The 20,580-nt window shown below is 42.5% G+C and overlaps 1 protein-coding gene across 2 annotated transcripts; it reads left to right on the top strand.

Moving 5' to 3' along the window:
* The first annotated feature begins 810 nt into the window (after positions 1–810).
* LOC126650967 (1-aminocyclopropane-1-carboxylate synthase-like protein 1) lies at positions 811–19,323 on the top strand. Of its 2 annotated transcripts, none has more exons than XM_050336374.1 (15): positions 811–1,846; positions 2,974–3,587; positions 5,024–5,083; positions 7,807–7,877; positions 8,418–8,487; positions 9,619–9,685; positions 10,150–10,247; positions 10,849–10,926; positions 11,939–12,039; positions 12,742–12,831; positions 13,646–13,691; positions 13,840–13,981; positions 14,556–14,698; positions 14,896–15,234; positions 15,446–15,593. In XM_050336374.1, the coding sequence occupies exons 1-14, from the start codon at positions 1,210–1,212 to the stop codon at positions 15,232–15,234; spliced, it is 2,556 nt and encodes an 851-aa protein (XP_050192331.1). In that variant the 5' UTR covers positions 811–1,209; the 3' UTR covers positions 15,446–15,593. The 2 variants fall into 2 exon arrangements, with proteins under 2 accessions (XP_050192331.1, XP_050192332.1); XM_050336375.1 differs by having other exon boundaries at positions 1,018–1,846; positions 15,081–15,234; positions 15,446–19,323.
* Positions 19,324–20,580: the final 1,257 nt, after the last annotated feature.

Below are 20,580 nucleotides of genomic sequence, written 5' to 3'. Positions count from 1 at the left end.
CTGAAATTTCCAAACCGATGGGCCACGGTGCTGCTAGCTCTGTCCTGCAGTGTGGTTTGAGGCATCTTCATGGCTGATGCAGCAAGACAGGTCTGTGAAGTCGAGTTCCGCAATTATAGATCTCTGCAGGGAATTTGAGCTGGCGGTGGAAAGTAAGAAGTCCTGCATTCGCTCTCTGCAGTCAGCGGACGGGGGATAGTGGGAGGATTGGAAACAAGTAGCTGACTGATGGTGGGGTGTAAACACAGGAGCGAACTGGTGTAGTGCCTGGTCCCTCCGGACGGCCGACCTGGAAGCACAAGTCCTTTGCTGATGTCCAGGGGCCGCAGGCAGTGACCCGTGCCCTTGTCTGTCCCCGAGCCCTGCCCCGAGTGTCCCGGCGGGCAGGGGGCACAGCCGCGGGCAGGGGGCACAGCGTGGGCAGGGGGCACAGCCGCGGGCAGGGGGCACAGCGCGGGCAGGGGGCACAGCAGGGGCTGCCGCCGCACCCCCTGCCGCTGCCGCCGGCCGGGCCCACGCCCCTAGCCCCGCCGCCAGTTACCCGGGCCCGGCGGGAGCGGCATTCGAGGCTGGAGGGGCCGTGCCCGTCGGCGCCGCTCCCGAGGGCTCAGCCTCGCCGGGGCCGGGCTGACACGGGCGAAGCCGTGCCGGGCCGTGCCTGGCAGCGCCGGGAGGGGCGGGCCGGGGCGGGGCCGGGGCGGGGCGGCCGTGGCGCGGCTGTGGCTCGGCACGGGCCGGCACGGTGGGTGCGGCGCGGCCCGGCCCGGCACGGCACAGCACGGTGCTGCCTCCCGCCGGGCCGCGCCGGGCGCAGGGAGGGAGAAAGGCAGGGAAGAAAGGAAGGAGGCAGGGACGGAGGGACCCCACGGCGCCGCTCGGAGCCCGGCCCGACCCCGGGAGCACGACAAGTGCCTGGCACGGGATAAAGTTATCCCGGAATAAGGCTGCACGCATGTGCGTCACCCCGGATGTGAACATGCCGGCCCGGCTCCCCGCTAGCTCGCTCCGCCTGGCTCCAGCGGATGGGCTGAGCCGAGCCGTGCCGAGCCGAGCCGTGCCGAGCCGTGCCCGCGGCCCTGCAGCCCGGTAGGGGCTGGGGGAGGCCGGGCCCCCCCGGCGCCCTCGAGGGCCGAGGTGCGAGAGCCCCTCCCGGCGGGGCAGGGGCAGGTGCGCAGCCCGGGGCGAGCGGCGGGCGGGCCCCCGGGAGCGATGGATTTTCGGGGGAAGAAGTACGAGCGCGGCAGTAACTGGTCGGACCCCGAGGTGGTGGAGCTGCTGCAGCTCTGGGCCGACGAATCGGTGCAGATAGAGCTGGAGAGCTGCTTGCGCAACCAGCACGTCTTCAACCGCATCGCCGAGGTGCTGCGGGAGAAGGGAATCCACCGGACGGGCGACCAGTGCCGGGAGAAGATCAAGAAGATGAAGCTGGAGTACCGGCGGATCAAGGACAATAGCAAGGCTCCACGGGGCGGGCGGACGTGGAAGTTCTACGAGGTGATGGACCGGGTGCTGACCAGCCGGCCGGCCCTGGCCTATGGGTCTCTGAGCGGCAGCATGATGGCTCAGCAGGTGCTGCAGGGCAGCATGGTGGAGAGCTACCACCATCAGTTTGCCTCCTCGGCCCTGCCCTTTGGACACTCCCAGCACCCTGAACTGATGGAAATTAAATGTGAGGAGGTGAACTCTGATGACCACAGCTTGACCCCAGAGCCCCCACAAGCCATGTCTTACCAGCAGGGCTCCCCTGAAGAACAGGAGATGGAGAGAGCCTTCTTGGAGAGGGCCCAAAACGACTCTCCCATCTCCAGGGTGGAGATTCCCATTGAAACCAATGTTTCACCTTCAGGTAGGGATAGCCTTTTACATTCCAGCATAAGGTTTCTGCCCATTTTCCCAGAAAGAGAGTTTTTTCCCTGGTGCAGAGGTAGACACCTGGTTGTCACACTGACGTTCAGATCCTTGTTTTTCCACCTCCCAAAAAGCTTTGAAGTAGAAGGCTGGTATCTGCATTCATAGTCTTCTGGCCATTCCTAAAGTGTATCTTGCTGAAGGTAAATAAAATCTAGAATTACTGAGCTAGGCTAAATACTGTGTATGAAATCCAAAGGCTGGAATGTCAGCCATAAGCTGGGCTAGGCGTTTATGCTGGATTTCTGCATATAATGCTGACAGTGCTTACCTTACTGGAAAAAAAAGCAATTGCATGCTTTTTGGTATCATAACCAGGGCTGTCTGCAGTCCTCATGCTGAATTGTATCAGGAGATCCTCTTCTGCCTCTTCTGCCATGGTTGCACTATAAACCTTCAGGTGAAACTTTCCTTTCATTCTTTCAAAATATATTCCTAACCTAACACTTTAGGATATTCAACAATGAAGAATACTTGGGAATAATTATTGTCTGGCTTTCCAAGCTGTTTAGTGGGACTTGGCAGAGGTCACTGGCAGAAACAGCATATTTGTGTACAGGAGATAGACTCGTGCACTGAAAGTACAGTTGGCCATTGCTTAGCTGTTGGGAAGGGTACAGTCTGGAAATCCTGGGGATTTCAAACCAGTCTAGGACAGGCTGATGGAAAAGCATGATATGTTGGAGAAGAAGAGAGATGATAACCAGTGTGAAGTTAATGTCTGAGATCAGGAGGAAACGCTATGTCCTCTTCACTGTGGTGATTGCATAGTTAGTCCAGTGGAGGGAACTGATGATCATCCACGTTAATACAGAGGCTGAGTCTGGGGCTGGGGCTGATGCCATAATCGTATGCCCAATGTGTGCTGTTAAAAAACAAACTTCAAAAAAATTCGCAAACCTCAAGATGTACCTGACAGGTTTTACTTTGTTTTTTTTTTTCTGTAAACCCTGTAGTAGATTAAAAGGCATTCCAAGGACAGGCAGGGGAAGGCAGCAAAGCATGTCCATGCCACTTTGTTTGCTGCGCATTTACTTTCTCTTCCTTGCTTTTATGTGTTCACAGGTTTCAGTGATCCCAACATGTCAAACTCATCACGGATCCAGAACGTTGTTCCCCGGCCTGGCTTCTCTGCCTTGCACCGACTGAGAAAAAAGCGGAAAGGCCAGCGCATGAGGGACCCGCTTGATGATCTCTTGCTGAAGACTCTGACATCTCAGCGGGCCATGGAAGAGCGCTTTTTGCAGATGGAAGAACGCCGATTTCAGCGAGATCTGGATGTGGAGGAGCGTCGAATGCAACTGGAGCAGCGACGGTTTGAACTGGAGCGGGAGCATGAGTTTCGCATGTTCAATGTCTTCGCTCAAATGCTCAGCATCCTAAAGCAGAGCCATAGCAGCTCCTCCTCCTCTGTTGTCATGCCTCGGAGCTTGGACTTCAGCCAGGCACTGTCTGAAATGGAGGGAATGGGAGGAGGAGGGGGCAACCTGCAAGAGATGAGAGTTCGTCCACTTACCAAGAGGAAGGTTGACATGCATGGCTTCTGTAACCCCAACGGCTTCCAGAGAAGCCCCTATCTCTCTGCTCGTGGCAACTTTGCCAATATGTTTCAGGGCTCCACTGAGGAAGGGTACAAAGCTTATCATGCTGACAAATATGATGAAGACAAGAACCCCAATGTAAGTAAGAAACTCAAAGTGTTTTCCTGGCTTTCTTGCTAGGAAAAGAACCACTTTCTTAGAGGTAGAGGTTTGCTGACAGATATGCCAGAAGTGTGGGTTTTTTTTTTTTTTTGATTTCACTAATGCGAGGTAGATCAAACTGTTTGAGGAAAAGAAATTAGAAGTAGCTTTGCAGATCATATAGATATCACAGATGAATGCTATGTACACCTTGAAAAATGTAAGAAACCTGTAGGAACAGAGCTCATGTTCGTCCTTGCACCTCATCACCTCTATTACCCAATGAAGACCATCTCTGATTATCTAATTATATCTGATTATTGCAGCTGATGGGTGCAGGAGATACAACTACTAAGTAGTAGACTTTTTTTTTAATTACTTTTAATAACACTCAGCACTTTTTCTGCCTGTTTACACTTAGCTGTTCAGTTTTAAGTAGCTCATCATAGCCCTCTTGTGGCACAAAGGCTGAGTGTTAATACTTCATGGCAAATTATTACTGGGTAACAACTATAGTAAATATAAATATTGTTTTGTATGTGGATTACTTTAAAATACATCATTCAGATACTGAACTACTTGAAACTTTAAAAATATTTTATTATTAGCCCTGACTTAGTCTCCTGTGTTGGGAGGTAAAACCTAGATTTTTAAGCTAGAAAAACATGGGCAAGTTTATGTTACAAGATGTGAGGCACAAGCTACCACTCCTACCAACTGTTGTCTATGTAGGAAGTAGCTTTTTAAACAAATACTTGAAGTTGGACTTGTACTTTAATAACATCAGAAGCATATAGTTACTTACATTTTCTTTCACATTTTTAGAATTTATTCGCCCAACCTCTTTAAATAATGAAAATGTGCTAGCAGATTTGAACTCTTCAAGGTCTAACACCATGCTATATATGGCCAAATCATACATGGAACTGTAGGGTCATCTCTCCAGAGGGGAAAATTCAGTGTTATAAACACTTTTCGTGACTACATGTTTATGTGGTTTCTAAGCAAATCAGTGGTGTGGAATGGTAAGGTCTGATACACAAATGCTTTTAAGTAAAGAAACGTGTCCAAAACATTGTTTAAAACAGCTGCAGAAGGTAAACCCCATTTTTTTCAAAGTTATTTTAGGTTTTCTTTTTTTAGTTACATATACCAGTAAGTGAATTCAAGATTAAGTTAAACATATTCTGTAAAGAAGTATAAACCATTAGTACATATTCATTTACAGATTGTTTATTAATTGAGTGCTTGGGATATATATGGAAACACACACACATAGATGAGTGTCTCAAGTTATATATGGTGAAGTTTATGTGAACTGTGTTTTGATTTTTCCGTGGTAAGCTTTTTGGAAGCAATTTAGTGAAATGATAGCTAAGATGATGTATGCATGTTTTATGTGTCTATAAACAATACATTGTTTCTCTTTTTAGGGTATAATAAACTTTGGCACCAGTGAGAATAAACTCTGCTTTGACCTGATGTCTAAGCGGGTAAGTTCTATTCCAAAAAGAAACACTGAATTTGCTGTATATCCTCAATCCTCCTCAATGCTTGCAATTTCCTAGAGTTACTGCTGTTGCTCAGGCTTCTCTGCTAAAGTTTTTAATTGTGAATTTTCATTGTGAATTTTGTGAAGTCACTTTTGAATCCATTATGTTATTTTTCCAGGAGGATAGGAACATGGGTGTTTTTTCCTTCCTCTTTATGATGGGTTTCCCTTTGGGGATGTACTTGGTTCAGAAAACTAAATGAAAAAAAGATTCATTTTATTTTCCTCTGATGACAGTTGATGATTTAATACAGATGCTTTGAAATTAGTTTTGAACTCTATTTAATTTCAAGGATCTTCACATCTGTTCATTATGAAGTTACACAATTTGGATACTCGGTTCTGAACTCACCTGAAACATGCAAGAGTGGCAGCAGTGAAATCCCTCAAAATCGGACTGGGTCACCTGCTACTGCTCACTTTGTTTGGTTCCACCAGGCAGAGGAATGAAACACACAGTACAACTGAAAAAGTAGAAAAAGCCAAAAGGAAACAACAGAACTGTGTTGTAGAGGAATGTTTGTTCTAGATTTCCATTAAAGTCACTTCCCAGGTGGCAGCCTTCGAGGTGGGCAGGTGGCACTTTGTCCTGCCTTTAGTTGTCTGTGGAGTGGGAAGGTGGCTCAGGGTTGGGCACTCAGTCTTTACGTGAAGTTCATGGTTGCTCCCATTCCACCAATTCCCACCTTCAAAATGTTCCTTGTTTTATTTCTGCCTGCCACTCCACTGACTCGGGGGGATGCTATCCCTCCACTCTGCCTTCCAGCTAAAAGAACAGGTAAGGCAGAACTGCTGCTGCCTGCATGAAAATGGTGCCTTCTAGGCTGCATAGGTGGGACCTTCCTTCCGTCAGTGTCCTTTCCCCTTTAAACCAACACCAAGCCTGCAGCAGAGGGAGTGCAGAGGGAGACAGTAGTCAGCTACATCCTAATTAGCCTTTCTATAAAAATTAGTTGAGACTGTCAACTATAGTGTTCAAGCTTGTGGCAACAAGTTGAACAAAGAGACCGTTATCAGCTTCTCAGTCATCGCAGCCTGGAGTTACAGTATGGATTCACTGAATGCAGCACCAGCTGGGATTGTAGGCAAATAATTTTTTGCTGTTTGGGACAATAAATACTTAACGGTTGCCACTGAATAATGTATCCGATTTCTTTCTTCAACTTCTGACCCTTAAATTAGAGAATATTTTGTGATGTGTGAGATCTCAGATGGTTTTCCTTTCTGTTAGCCCATCTGGTTTCCTTAGCCCTTAACACATTTTTCGTAAGAGTTCTCCTCTTATTATTGCATAGTCATTTTTGGCCAAGTCTGCTGATAAGTTTTATGTAGCATTCTCTAGAAAAGTTTAAGAGAGAGATCTGAGAAACAGTTATGTGCTGTCTCAGCTCCAGAACATCTACAGCTCAATAAAGGAACTTTAATCCTGTAATATCAGGTTGTAATTCTGCATGGCATAAGGACAGTGCCTTTAAACTCCAGAGCTTTGCACCAGATATTAAAACACCTATACAAAATGTTGTGGTTTTGTTATCATGTGTGAAATTTTCACACTGCATGTTGAATTTCCCTCCACCCTTGCACTATCACCTACTTGAGTCTGCCTCCTACCTTTACCTTTTTTTAACATTATCTCACAGATGTGGTTACCATTAAATATTTGGAAGGTACATTATACATAATACTTGTTTATTCCCTTTTTATTTATCTAAAATGTCCTATTCTCTTTATCTGTATCAATGCTATGCTTTCCTTTGCAACTTCACAGAACTGGATTATGTGAAATCTTGATATTTATAACCTTGAAAATATTTAGGTAAAAGCAGTGTACATACTTTATCTAAATATAAACATTAAAAAGGACTCCACAGTTCAGGTGAATCTGCCTTTGAGAGCAAAATGAACTCCTTGTAAGGAACAAACTGTCTGCCCAGGGGAAGAATTATCAAGAAGTAAATTTCATTTTTCTCCTGTCTTTTGAAAGCTCACGTTATACCTCAAAACTTATCAAAATTGATCAGAATTATAGAACTGAAGGAGCTGCAGTAACTTGGAATGGAGACATTAATGAAAGCTATTCATTAAAAAGAAATTAATTAAAAATTACCATATTGAAAATTTATTAAAGAAAATGTGTATCTGACTGTGATTCAAATTCCTTTCTAACTCCTGACAGTCTAGACCTGAGCTTTTAAAACTGGGACTTGTCTTTCCAGTTGAAAGCTGTTGTCCTCAGAGCTTGGGCAAAACACTCTTGGGGTTGCTTCATTTGCTGAGAAAGTCTTCTGCAGGCGTCTCTGTTACGGGCATCATGTGTGTTGCCTGTTCTGTATCCTTTTTTGTAGATCTCTGTGCAGTGAAATTGTGGCTGCAACAACTTAGCAGAAGCCCATACTTCATATAACCTAAAGTTATCACTGATCAGTTTGCTGGTCCTTTCTTCTCCAACCTCCATTAATTTTGATGGTCACTGGCTTTCCCAATCCAGTTTTACAACTGTTGAAGTTGCACAGGTGTGTGTCTTTGCAGGTGTGTGCCTGCACACGGATCCCATCTATCTGCGTGTTTCCCTTACTAGTGAATATGCTTTTCTCAAATCTTCGTTCGCGAAGCCTAGCCATGAATGATGAATATGCTTTTAATGGTTCTTCTCATTGCTCCCAGCTGACACAGACTGATATGGATCTGATGGAGCCTTCACTGCTTCAGTATCCTGACTGGAAAGGACATCTGTTGTAAGTCTTTTCTGTAATGCTTCTCTTTTTGACTACTTGTTCAATAAGCAGAGTGGATGAAGACAAGCCGCTTACATTTGCTAGTTAAAACTTTTCTAGGTTATTTAATCATCTTTTTCTTTGCAAAACCGTAAATTAGCTGTCCTACCAGCTAATCCAGTCAAAAGCTCTTTTATGGAGAGAAAGTGCAAGTTTTCTAAGTAAAACAAAATTTTAAAAGCACTGTGTGCATTAACAAATTGGGTAACTTTAGGCAGTTCTTTGAAATATAGTGAATACTTGGGGACAGTAATCCTTCTCTTCTGTACATGATTAAAGCTCATGAGAAATGCAGGCACCATTATTGATATTATCAACATCATCCATGACCTCTACTGTGTGTAAAAATCCTCTCTGTTGCATGGGTTTATCCTGTTTTCTAGCCATTTCCATCACACTTTACTATGCCCTGACTTTATTTTTCTAAGATGTAAACTAGTTTGGAAACCCAGCCTCTTGGAGAATAAGCTGAATCAATGTTTGCTTTTGTGTATTTTTCAGTTTACGTGAGGAAGTGGCTCGATTTTTGACCTATTATTGCAAGGCCCCTGCACCTCTTAAAGCAGAGAATGTAAGTAACCCAGTGTTCACTGATGTCTTTTCTAATGTATTGCCATTTCTTGGTAATCAGTTTCAACTTCTGTTCTTTTAAACAAATGATTTAGTAAGAATGCAGCCTTTTATCATGAGTGATTCTTCATTTCAGTAGCTTTTGATACACACTTCCATTTCAGTAATTTGCTTTTGATGCAAACTTCAGCCAAACCATTTCAGGTCTACCATATATTTGCCTCATGCTTTTCTTTGGTGTGCCAACTCCTCCTACCAGGGCTCTCAGTGGGGCTTTGTGTTTTCATCTCCTTATTCAGCTCAGTGTCCTACTATGCCTGTATACCTCAACCTTGACAAAGAGTGCCCATTGTTTCAGTTGAGTTTAATTTCATCCCATTCTGCTGTTACACCTCAGGACAAAGGTTTGTAATTGAACCAAGAGGTAGTTTTAGCCTGTAAAACAGACCTTTTCAAACTTCATGCCAGTAAGGAAGGCATCAAGACCTGAGTCTCTCCAGAACTTGCTGACTTGGGAGAGATACAGGTGCCTGTAGGGATCAGGGACTCCCTATGGTGCTGACGACAACAGGAGCTGGTGCAGCCACTGCTTTTCTGGCTGCAGTAGTTCAGCAGAATCCTGTACTTCTCGTGAACTGAAGTTACCACTGATCAGGTTGCCGATCGCTGCCTTCTCAAGGCACCTGATTGTCCCTGCTACTTGGAATGAAACTCATGGTACCTGTGAGCTTTAGTCTTCCAGAAGCAGAAGTCAAACCTGCTCCTGTACAAGACCCGTTTCCACTTTTGCACAAATTTGTTGGGAGGTCAGAGCTGCTATTACCACAAAGAGACAATATCATATATTAGCTGCTGAGAAGTAGTTTGCCTTCATAGCAGTTCAGAATTGCTCCCCAGTTTTTTTCCTATTCTTTTTCTAAATTGTGTATTAGAATCAATAACGGCACCAGAACAAAGTGTCTCTGAAGCAAAGAACAGGATTAAAGTTATTTCTGGTAGAAGTGGGATTTCAGCAGAAAAATTCCACTAGACAACTGGGGAGAAAATTTATTTCAGTGATATTGTCAGGAATTATTATAGTGTTGTCTTTCTATGTACAGATTTATCACTATCTTCTCTCTTTCTTTTGTAGGTCATTGTTTTAAATGGCTGTGGCTCTTTATTTTCTGCATTAGCTACAGTCCTTTGTGATCCAGGGGGTAAGTGGATGTTTGAAACATGGTTTTGTTTTGGTTTGGTTTTTTGCTGGGAAATACTGTGTTACTTCATTTAAATATTGTTTGTCAGAAGTGAAGGAGTGGAATTGGCATTTGCCTTCTTCAAAGTTCTTGTTTCCTGCAAGACTGTGCTGTGAAATTCATGTCGCTTGTCTGCAGATGTCATGCACTTACGCTCGATGTCTGCCCTGTCTGCCTTCACTGTTTTTGTGCCCTGCCTGCCTTCACTATGTTTTAGTTTGCTAGGCTAAACATAGGCTATGTTTACCTGGATTCTTGCAGAAAATTAGAGAATTAATGTAAAAATAAAGTGAAGGCAAAGGCAGTAACACTGCAGTGTTTCCAGAGGGCTCAGTTGTAAAAACACTTTCATGTTTAGCTGAAGTACATTAGGAGAGAGAAGGATTGTGACCTGTTGATAACCAATTTTATTTTCTCGGTTCCAGAAGCTGTTCTGATTGCTACTCCCTTTTACGGTGGTATTACCCAGAGTATCTTCCTCTATGGTAATGTCAAGCTGGTGTATGTCTGTTTAGACAGTAAGGTAAGACCTGAGGAATACCAGCTTCTGTAGTTAAATTGATACTGGGAAGTGCTGAGCTTTGTGAACCTTTGGGAGCCGTTCTCAGAACAAGGATACACTGCAGCCAGTGGACATTTTCCCAGTTTATTACTGGGAAACTGGGCACATAATTTGCAAGAAAGTAATTTGAGACTGTAAATCTTGGATTCTAGTTCTGTCGTTTTCTTGTATCTTACTCCCAATAACAGCCCTTGAAAAGAAAAAAATGACCATTTTTAACCTTGGAGAGAGAAGTATGTCTGTCCTACTAAAGATGGTCCCAGGGTGGAAGAGCAGATGGAGATCTTGCATTGTTTTAGTTATTCAAAGATAAGCAGAGAATTCTGTTTGTGGCCAGCCTGTGATTTCTTTGATTTCTTTGATTTTATTTGTTTATCTATCTATCTATCTATCTATTTATTTATTTGTTTATTATCTCTGTGGTATAAAAAGATAAGAAGGTAGTTGGTAGGTCATTATTGTTGGGGTTTTTTTTCTTTCAGGAAACGTTTCTCAGGGAATTGGCTCCGAGAAGTCTCTACTGAAATAACTTGGCCTTTTTTATCTCTTTTATGTCTTTCAGATTACTGGAACAAACACTCGACCTTTCCAGCTTACAGTGGAAAAACTGGAAAAAGCTTTGCAGGATGCCCAGGCAGAGGTGAGTTTAGCTGAGCTTCACATTACTGCCTCAGTCTACAGTATGTTGGAGACATGATGTCCCAGAAGTGGCCTAAAGATCAAAGCACTTTCAAAACCGATCACCTGTCTTTCTGGTTGTCCTTGCAGACCTCCTGAGATTAGGTTGCTTGCAAACTCGAGGGCAGTCTTAGGGGGACTCCCTCAGTGTCATGTCTGTCCAATTTTGGTCACAACAGAAAGGATAAACTAGGAGTACCAGACCATTCACAAAGCATTGGAACCCATTCATATCACAAAAAAAAAAGAAAAAGTACTTGGCCATGCACTAAAATTTGGGACTACCCAGGGTTTTTCCTTCAGACAGGCCAACTGAGTTACCCCAAAACTGACTGCTCTACACAGCAGTGCAGATGAATCCACTGAGAACACTGAGAGTTTTTGCAGAAGGGATAGAGGTACAAATCTAGACGATAAAATAAAGATGAATATTGCTTTTCTGAAGAGTGAATCTCTAAGTTTTGACATTGTCATAAGTCCCTTAAATGTTTAACCTCGTCTTTGGATCATTACTGGCTCTGACATCTCCAGCCAAGTGTGCTCTAAATGAGTAACTTTGCATCCACATAACTCAGATTCTCATCTTTCTTACCACATTCGTGGGCAATCTTCAGTAATTTATTTCTTCCCAATTACTGATATAGCTCAGAAAAGTGCTCCCATGCTGAGGACATGTGAGAGCATCTTTCTTGTTGATTGGTTGACCAGATGGCAGTGATTGTGGCAACTCCCTCTTTTAAAAATCATGGATTCATTCTATAATATTTTCCTCAGTTCATTTTGCAAGTATATAATTGTTAAAAAAATATTGATTTGTGGCTAAAAGTTTTCTCATACAAATCTAACCTTTGAGGTGAAAAGTCATGGTAGATGCTAAAGGGGAATCTTGCGTCACACTCACTGCTCAAGTAGAGGGACTGCGAATTTATCCCATGATATCCCTCTCTTAATGCTGTGTTATTTGTACTCTACAGGGTGTCACTGTAAGGGCCTTAATTCTTCTGAATCCCCAAAATCCCCTTGGGGACATCTACTCTTTGTCAGAGCTACGGGATTACCTGGAATTTGCGAAAAGGTATGTCAGTTTGGAAGGCTGAGGCATCCTGAGTCAGATACAGCTTCCAGAATCTGGTGTGCTACTTGCTGTCCCTGAATTGCTGTGAATATCTCTCAAGTCAGGCAAACTGTCTATTCTTCATACACAGTAGTGGACTTAAGACAGGAGAGAGGAGTGCTGGGAACATGGACTGTGCAGTCATCTGGGTTGGTAAAGCAACTTGCATCAAGGAATGCAAGTTTTATTTTTCAGTAATCCTAGCAAACACTCTAGTGCTGTACTGCCCTGGTAGAAAGTTGAGTTCTTTTCCTTTCAGTTTCTCTGTATCTGTAAAGACAAAGGAGTGTATGAATATGTGTTCCCAGCTTCATCATGGATCGTAATACTCTCTGAGATTCCGAATCTCTCAGATGCTGAATGGATGATGATACAACTTATTCTAGATGGGTATTACATACAGGAATTAATTTTCACTAGTGCATTGAAAATGATTGGATTTTTGCCTTGTTATATGGTTGCAGTGGGTGACAGTTAAGTGGCTATACCTCAAATCACTTCAATGTACATATAATAGACCTGAGTTAAGAAAAACTGCTTTACTTTGCAAAATTTGGCATCCCCTCTTCCTTATATAAAGCAACTATTTGCAGGCCTGAATTTATCCCTGCTTCTAAACGTGAAGCAGCCTTCTTTAGTAATCTCCATTTTGTCCTTTTGCAGACATGAATTGCATGTGATAGTAGATGAGATCTACATGCTGTCAGTTTTTGATGAATCAGCCACGTTTCACAGTGTCCTAAGCATGGACAGGTAAAATCAGCTCCTACTTCCCTGGCCATCTTCCAGTGGCAGTTCAACATGATGCCTTGCTGAGAACTTGTGACTGGAAGTTAAGTCATGAGCAAGCAAATTCTGAATCCGCCTTATACTGATTTCTTTCTTTCTTTCTTTCTTTCTTTTTTTTTTTATGTAATTTCTGAATGGCAAATGTATTTTGTCAAGTGCAATCTAGCAAGTAGAAATGACAGCGTTCTGTTGTGGTACAGATCACAGACTGGTATTACAGACTGGATAAAGGCTTTTATTAGGTATTTTTTAATGAGATGAAAAAATTTTCAAATCTTTAAAATATGGTGGGAGGGATTGTTTTGAAGGTGGACTTCTTGTTTGTTTGTTAAATTTCTAGTCTTTACAAGTAGTGCTATTTTTCGTTTTGTGCTCAGTTGCAAGGAAATAAAATTTTCTTGGTTAGGTGTTAGCACAGTGTTGCTAGGCTTGGATGTAAGAGAAAATGACTTTTGATTCTTGGAAAATAATTGGCAAAGGTCTGATTTCTAGCATTATATGTACAAGCTTCATATGTTCAGGAAATCTGTGTAGAAAATGTAGCACTGGTATGCATCTGTATATGTGAAATATTTAAAAATTCTGTCTAAAACTACTTCCAGGGAGTTCCTAGCTTCTAAAGTTATTTGCATTTGCATTTCCCTGCTTGACTAATGTTCCTGGTGCACTGTCTATCACTGTGTAATGCTGCCTCTCTGTTTCTGCAATGCTGCACTGGTGATCCAAAAGCTTCAGCACCTATGACACTAACTGCCCATCTGCATCCTTCTACATACAGATTGCCTGATCCACAGCGGACTCATGTGATGTGGGGAATAACCAAGGTGAGTGCTGGTTGCTATTGTGCTGTGGCTTTGTGGCTGGTAGGGTTGGTCTGGGGTCCTCAGGTTCTCATGCTGAAAAGAGCGAGGTAGTAGCAATAGGATCCCAGCCTTCCTGTGTAATAAAGGAGTCTCTCTGCATCTTCTCCAGGATTTTGCTGTTTCTGGGATTCGTTTTGGTACTTTATATACAGAGAACCAAGACGTTGCTAATGCAGTGGCTTCTTTGTGTTATTTCCATGGGGTTTGTGGACCTGTCCAGCACAAGGTTGCACAGCTGCTTAAAGACAGAGGTGAGTCAGTAGCTCCATGTAAAATCCTCTGCCATTCTGTGTGTTTTGGTACCTGGAGGATCCCCTCCCCTAACTTTCTTGAGTGGTCTCCTGTTTGTTCAGCCCAACTGACAGTCTTCTGTTACCCTGAAACTGCCCATGCGACACAAGGCTGACAGCTCTACATAAAAGGATCATTTCTGCAGAGCTTCTGATCAGCAGAATTAGAGGAGCAGCTTGGAAGAAGTGTGGTAGCTATTTGTACAGAAATAGACAGTGTTGTGTAGAAACACACCTTGTGGGACAAGGGAAATGGAAGTTGATTTCTAACTCCACCCAGGATGGAATGCAACAGTCCACAACAACTAAGAGCTATGAATGTAGGGAAACTTCCTTAGGAAGGTCAAGAAAATACTCTAGTGCACAGACATGAAACTGCTAAGTAATTCTTGCCTGTCTTTTTGTTATTTGAGTAAACAGAAAACAAAAGAAGGAGGTGAAGGGTGAAATGGAAAAAGACACAGAGTATTTTGGAAACCTGAACAGATCTGAATACTTTCTCAGTTTGCGATTCTTTTCTTCTCCTTCTGGTCAGACTGGATCAACCAGGTGTACCTGAGGGCCAACCATGCCCGCCTAAAAGCTGCCCATACGTATGTGACAGATGAGCTGAAGACACTTGGGGTTCCTTTCCTCAACCGCAACGCAGGCTTCTTTGTTTGGATTGATTTCCGAAAGGTTGGTAGTCTTAAAAAGTGAGGCTTCTCCTGGGTTGAGGGCAGGTACACAGTGCAACTGCATCTAGGAGAAAGGTTGATATTGTGCTAAGCATTTTGTTTTAACAAATCTGTTGTCTAATGAGGAGAGGGAAGGACTGTCAGGTGTTTCAGTCTGTTCTTTTCCTTCCGTCTATCTGTGAACTTCCCTTCTTGCAGGAATCTTACTACTCTCAAGCCACTTTCCTCCCCATTTCTTCCTTTATATCACAACTGCTGTACTTCAGAGGTAAAAGGTGTCTCCCTTGGCCTTTGCAGACCTCATGGGAATCACAAATTCATGAGGATCTCAGTGATTTAGCCTATATGTTACTAACATCTGGCCCTTCTGATGACTCTTCTAGTACCTTAAGACAGGCACATTTGAGGAGGAGTTGCTACTCTGGAAGCGTTTTCTGGATAATAAGGTCCTCCTGTCCTGCGGAAAAGCCTTTGAATGCAGTGAACCTGGATGGTTCCGCATCATCTTTGCTGACAAGACCCACCGGCTACAGTTAGGCGAGTAATGTTTTCTTCTCTTTTTTCTCTCACCAGAATTTCTAGAGCACTGTTCCCTTCTCTCCTTAATCCTAAACTTAGCCTATTGCTATCTTCTTGTCTTCTCTGTTTGTCTTTCCTGTCTCCATCCTCCTTTAATGGATCTGATGGTTTTGGGACACTTATGGCTCTAACTAATCCACCAGTGTTTCTCCTTCTTATACCACTGCAGGTATGCAGCGGATACGCAAGGTTTTGGAAGAGCGGGAGCAGGAGATACTGGCAGAGGAGAAGGAGCAGCCCTGTCAGTCAGATCAGGATGGCAAAGCAGATAGCACAGATGAAGTGATTTTTGTATCCCGCCACCAGGAGCCTACCTGTGCCAACAGCTCCAACCTTGGTGACCTCATTGGCCTCCTGCAACAACAGATGCGTTCTTCTGACTGGCTACAGAAAAATACAGCTGAGCAGTTTGCACAGGAAAAGCCAGAGATCTATGATGTGTTCAGCAAACTGGTGGGGAAGCAGTAACAGTCTGTGTTCCTTCAGAGGCATTCCTGAGCAGTGACTGACCCTGGGACCCTTACAGCTCATAAGTGACTTCCAGCAAATAATATATTTTCTGTATAGCAAGAAAATTACTTTGTAAGCCCCCTCCTCTTCCCCCATTTGAGATCTCTAATTTGTACTATATAGGTGTATTCCTTGGATTGGGGTGAGGGTAGGGAATGGGGAGGGGGGTCTTGTTTTCCTGCTGCTCCCTGTCCTGCAGCATCATTGTATTTTGTATTTCATTTCTAATGAATATGCTCTTAACTCTCTTATAAAGTCCTGTGGTGTCATTTTTTTTCTTCTTACTTTGCACTTTCCAAGAAGACAGAGACTTCAGTTTGTTAAAATGTGTAAAAGTTTCTCTTTTCCTGAAGGATGATCAGATGTGACTATTTTGGGGCCAGAAGATCACTACTGTCAGAAAGAGGTGTTTTGGGGAGATAGAACCTGGTGTCAGCCCAAACTTAGCCCCAGCTAAGGGTAAATAAGCATGTGTGCAGATTCATCTGCATGAGTGAGGCTGTTTTTGAACCATGGTCATCTAGACTGAGTTCTGTAAAGCTTTCTTTTTCAGTTTAAACTAGATCTAACCTCAGATCAGACAGTATCCAACACCCTCGGTTGATGAAATGCCTGTTTTTGTTTTTATTCTACTTTTTTATATTCACGTAAATAAACAGCATTCATTGGCCTCTTGGTAGAATGTCCACAAAAGGGCTATGAACAGAGAGGCAGTTGAAAGTAAATGTTCTTTCTACAGCCTTCCTATTCCTGGAAGTCCATCCTGTCTGGTTAACAGTGAGGTATATTGGCAGGACAGTGCAGAGAATGCTTCTGCCACCATGCTAGGTGTACCTGCAGGTGCATCTGCTTCTGTCACCTACCACAGGTTTCCAAGGTGGCACTTTCCACCATTATCAGGATAATTAAGGCAATTTTTTGTCTGTGCTTGTCAATTTGCAGAGTAATTTTTTGACTAAACAGTATTCTTCCACCTCCTCTCCTTCCTCCCTTTCCCATTTTAATACACTTTTCTGTATGCTGGTGATAGTGTTTTTCAGTTGGAAAGCTTCTTTCACAGATACAAAGCTCTTTAATTTCTGGTACTGTAAAACTTTAGATATCTTAAAGGAATTGAAACTGTTTCTTCTGCATACATATTAGTCCAGAGTTGAAGGAAACTGCCCATGAAGATGGCATGGAAGTGCACCTTTCCCCTCTTGTAATTTGTTCTAATAGCAACCAAGTTTCATCTTGGTGACATTGTAGAATCTGTTTATATAATGAGCTAGAGAGGTGAAAGATAAAATTCTGTCTAGATTCTGTGCTGTCAGAACAGTTGAAATTTGCTGATCACAAATGAAGAACTATCTTCTACTCTTCTGATCAAGCTCCAATATGAAAAAAATCCTCCATCCCATGAAATACTTGCATCTTGCTTAGATTTGTAGATCATTCAAGAGAAGGGTGTTATTGAGAGCTAGCAGGAAATTCATATTAGTCTCTGTTTCAATCTTTAAGTACACCAGCTTTCATTTTATAGTTACTTTGTGAGGTTGGACATTCATGTCAGTGAATGCTGGCTCACAGTTGTACCATTATCGCTCTGTTAGTTTTGTTCTTGGGCATCATAGATTTTGGCAGATGGGCAAGAGTGACAAAAGCATATGTCTGCGTTATAAACCAAGTTACCCAGGCATAGGTAGCAAATAGTTAATGTGATCACACATTAATGTATGGTGATGGTGGAAAATTGCCTGGATGGTGAAAAGTCTGAGCAGTGGCTGAGGAGATGGTGCTGCAGATGGCTGCTGTTAGCAGTAACCAGCTTCTCCCTCAGAAGCCAGCAATGAGGCGAGGCTGTTGAGGCGGTTGATAAGACCAGTGTAAGGGATAGTTATAAACATCATGTTTGTTTACTAGTTTGGCATTTGTCCACGTACAGTATTTTAAAGGACATTTTTTATTGTAATTTGCTTTCCATTTCATCTTAGGGGTCCACAAAGTAAGCTATAGTAGAAGACAGGTCTCCTTAATGGAACGGAAGGTGAGATGTGCAGTCAAAATACAAATGGACTTCCTGATTTACCCCCTCATATTTAGTACCCCAAGGAGGAGCTAAGCAACAAAAATTTAGGGAGCAAGCTGTTTGAAATCAGGAACCAGGTAAGACAGTATAGGCATTAGTTGAAGTGGCATTTCAGGGAATTCCTGTAACAAACTCAACCCCTTAATTGCTCCTAATTTTCTTTTGTCGTTCTAGTCACTCTTATGATTGGAGTATGTGAATATACAACAGTAATAATTAATATAACGTTTTTCACCTGTATATGTTTACTGCTCAGAAAGCAGATTTATTGTACTGTCTCTGTGTGCATGCAGCTAGTAAAGCACACCTCTGTGGGAAAGAGGGTGTAATACGCCTTTAAAATCCTCACAGCTAATATAGTATGGCCCACAGTCACTTCCATCTGAGCTTGCTGGAACTCAAAATAACAGAACACACAAACACACACTTTGTTGCATGGAGTATTTTCCATGGGTTTTTTTCCATTTTTTTCAGCTGAGGAGCTCTCCACTAAGGCATTTTAGCTTGGTCACAGAAAACAAAAAATTAACTGGAAATGAGGCAAGAGAGAAATGTGGTGTCCTAAGTCTGCTGTTGAAATAAGCAATGTTTTTTGTTGACTGTACAAACCACATAAATTTTGCAAATGGCCTTTACTGCTTGACAAGAATTAGTAAACATGTAGAAGGTCCTGTGCATATGTATGTAGAAGCTAAATCAACTCTTATTTGCTCTGACTACCTGGAGAGAAAAAAACACGAACTCTGCCTGTACAAATTGTTTGTTCCTTCTGCTACCTCCATGTTAGATGTTCTCTCTACTTACTGTATCTCATAATTCTCATTAATGACTTTTTTTTTTCTTCCTGTGTGTCAAATCTTTACAGAAAAAAAAATAGAGAAATGATTAGGAACTCTCCCATCCAGTCCCTGCCCCTGCATTTCTTTTGACCAGTTTGTTAAGCAATAGACAAAAGAGCAGCATCTCAAATGAATCCAGTCAGATCTATATTTTTAAAAATTGCTACATTTCATCTAAAATGAGAAATGCCACCAAGATTAATATAACAGTGTGAGCTTGTGCTCATTATAATAAAACAAGATGATAAAATCTCCTTTGCATACAACTTTTGTGCTCCAGTTATTATTTGTTTGAGCATAGAAAGGATCCTAGATAGTTATCCTTGCCACATTCCAGTAACACTCTCTCTGTCTCTCTCTCTCTGTTCCCCTTCTTCACAACCCCACCCCATTCTCTCTCTCTACTCCAGAGAAATGTTCAGCATTTTTAGGTTAGAAGTGGGAATTTCCTATGCAGCACTGCTCTCAGCCACAGAAACTTCCCTAACACACATTTCAGGCATAGACTTGACATTTTCATGCTTGTGGGAGGGGAAAATCTATGAATTTCCAAATTATTAACCTGTGTTACATTGCAGTTAAGCAGACAAAATAAATGAGGCCCATTCTAAATAAGTATTTAGGAGGGATCCTGCATGCTTAAAGAAAGAACCTGTAAAGATTAGTTTTCCCTTACAGAAATTGAATAGATCCTAAGCAAAATATCTGTAAGGGAAAATAGTAACTAATAACTTAACCTGAACTAAAGAAAGGTAGTTGTTCAAATATACTGTATGATAGACTTTTGGAGTTTGGGTCGTTTTGTTTGTTTGGTTTGTGTGTGTGTGTGTGTGTGTGTTTGTTTCTTTGTTTAGGGGGGGTTTGTTTGGTTTGGGGTTTTGTTTGGTTTGTTTGGGGTTTTGTTGTTGTTTTGGGGTTTTGGGGCTTTTTTGGGTTTTTTGTTGGTTGGGTTGGGTTTTTATTTGTGGGTTTTTTTGTTGTTTATTTGGGGTTTGTTGGGGTTTTTGTTTTTGTTGGTTTTTGTTTGGTTTCGGTTTGGTGTGTTTTTGTTTTTGTTTTTTTAATAAATACTAATAACTGTGTCTTTCTGTCTTAGAACATCTAACAGATTGTACAGTTGAGCTGACTGCTGTGTGCTCCTCCCATCCCCATAGCGACCCAGTTTCTTAAAACCTGCCTTGGGGTCAAATTATCATTTAAATTGACAATTTCTCTGCAGTCTTCCTCCAGCTACTTGCTTACAGAATCCCTCTGTAGCTCTCATCCTGCTGGCAGAGTGGTGGTTTCATTTAATCAGAGAGATAGTGGCACACAAGAGCTGTATAAAAAACCTCTCATGGATTAAGCTATGTGAATCACACCCCTGAAAATTTCTGCATCTAAAATATCAGGCATGCAAAAGGATAAAACTGCATTTTGCACTTTTAATTATATATGCAGCTCTTTTTGTAATATTGGCTGACCTAACAGGAGATTGTCTTGGTTATTTCTGAAGCAATTCAGACTGCACCATGAAGAACAGGGCGAGGTAACTTACAAGGATATATAGACAAAAAGATATGTGTTCCATCTGAGAAAATCAGAGTGGCAAGATACACTCCTTTTCCATTCCAATTAATCCTTTATTTATTACCGACTTACATAAAACACTGCCAACTGACTGACGACAAGATCCTAGATTATCTGCAGCCAACAAATGTCCTAAAGAGTCTGAGATGGTTATAAATACTCTACTTTTTGTCCTCAGTTTGCCTGGATTGGTTATTTTTAGCAAATAGCCAGTCGACCTTATCAAAATGAAGAATCAAAAATAGTCTGGAAAAACACTGCAAGGAAAGGCTATTTTTAGCTCTCTGTCTATTCCCTGCTGCTATCCAGCAAGGTCTG

The sequence above is a fragment of the Myiozetetes cayanensis genome, unplaced genomic scaffold (genome assembly GCF_022539395.1).
Source record: "Myiozetetes cayanensis isolate MyiCay16 unplaced genomic scaffold, myiCay2020 scf6-25, whole genome shotgun sequence".
Taxonomy (NCBI): domain Eukaryota; kingdom Metazoa; phylum Chordata; class Aves; order Passeriformes; family Tyrannidae; genus Myiozetetes; species Myiozetetes cayanensis.
Note: the sequence above shows the minus strand (reverse complement) of the source record. Positions and strands in the feature narration are given on the sequence as shown.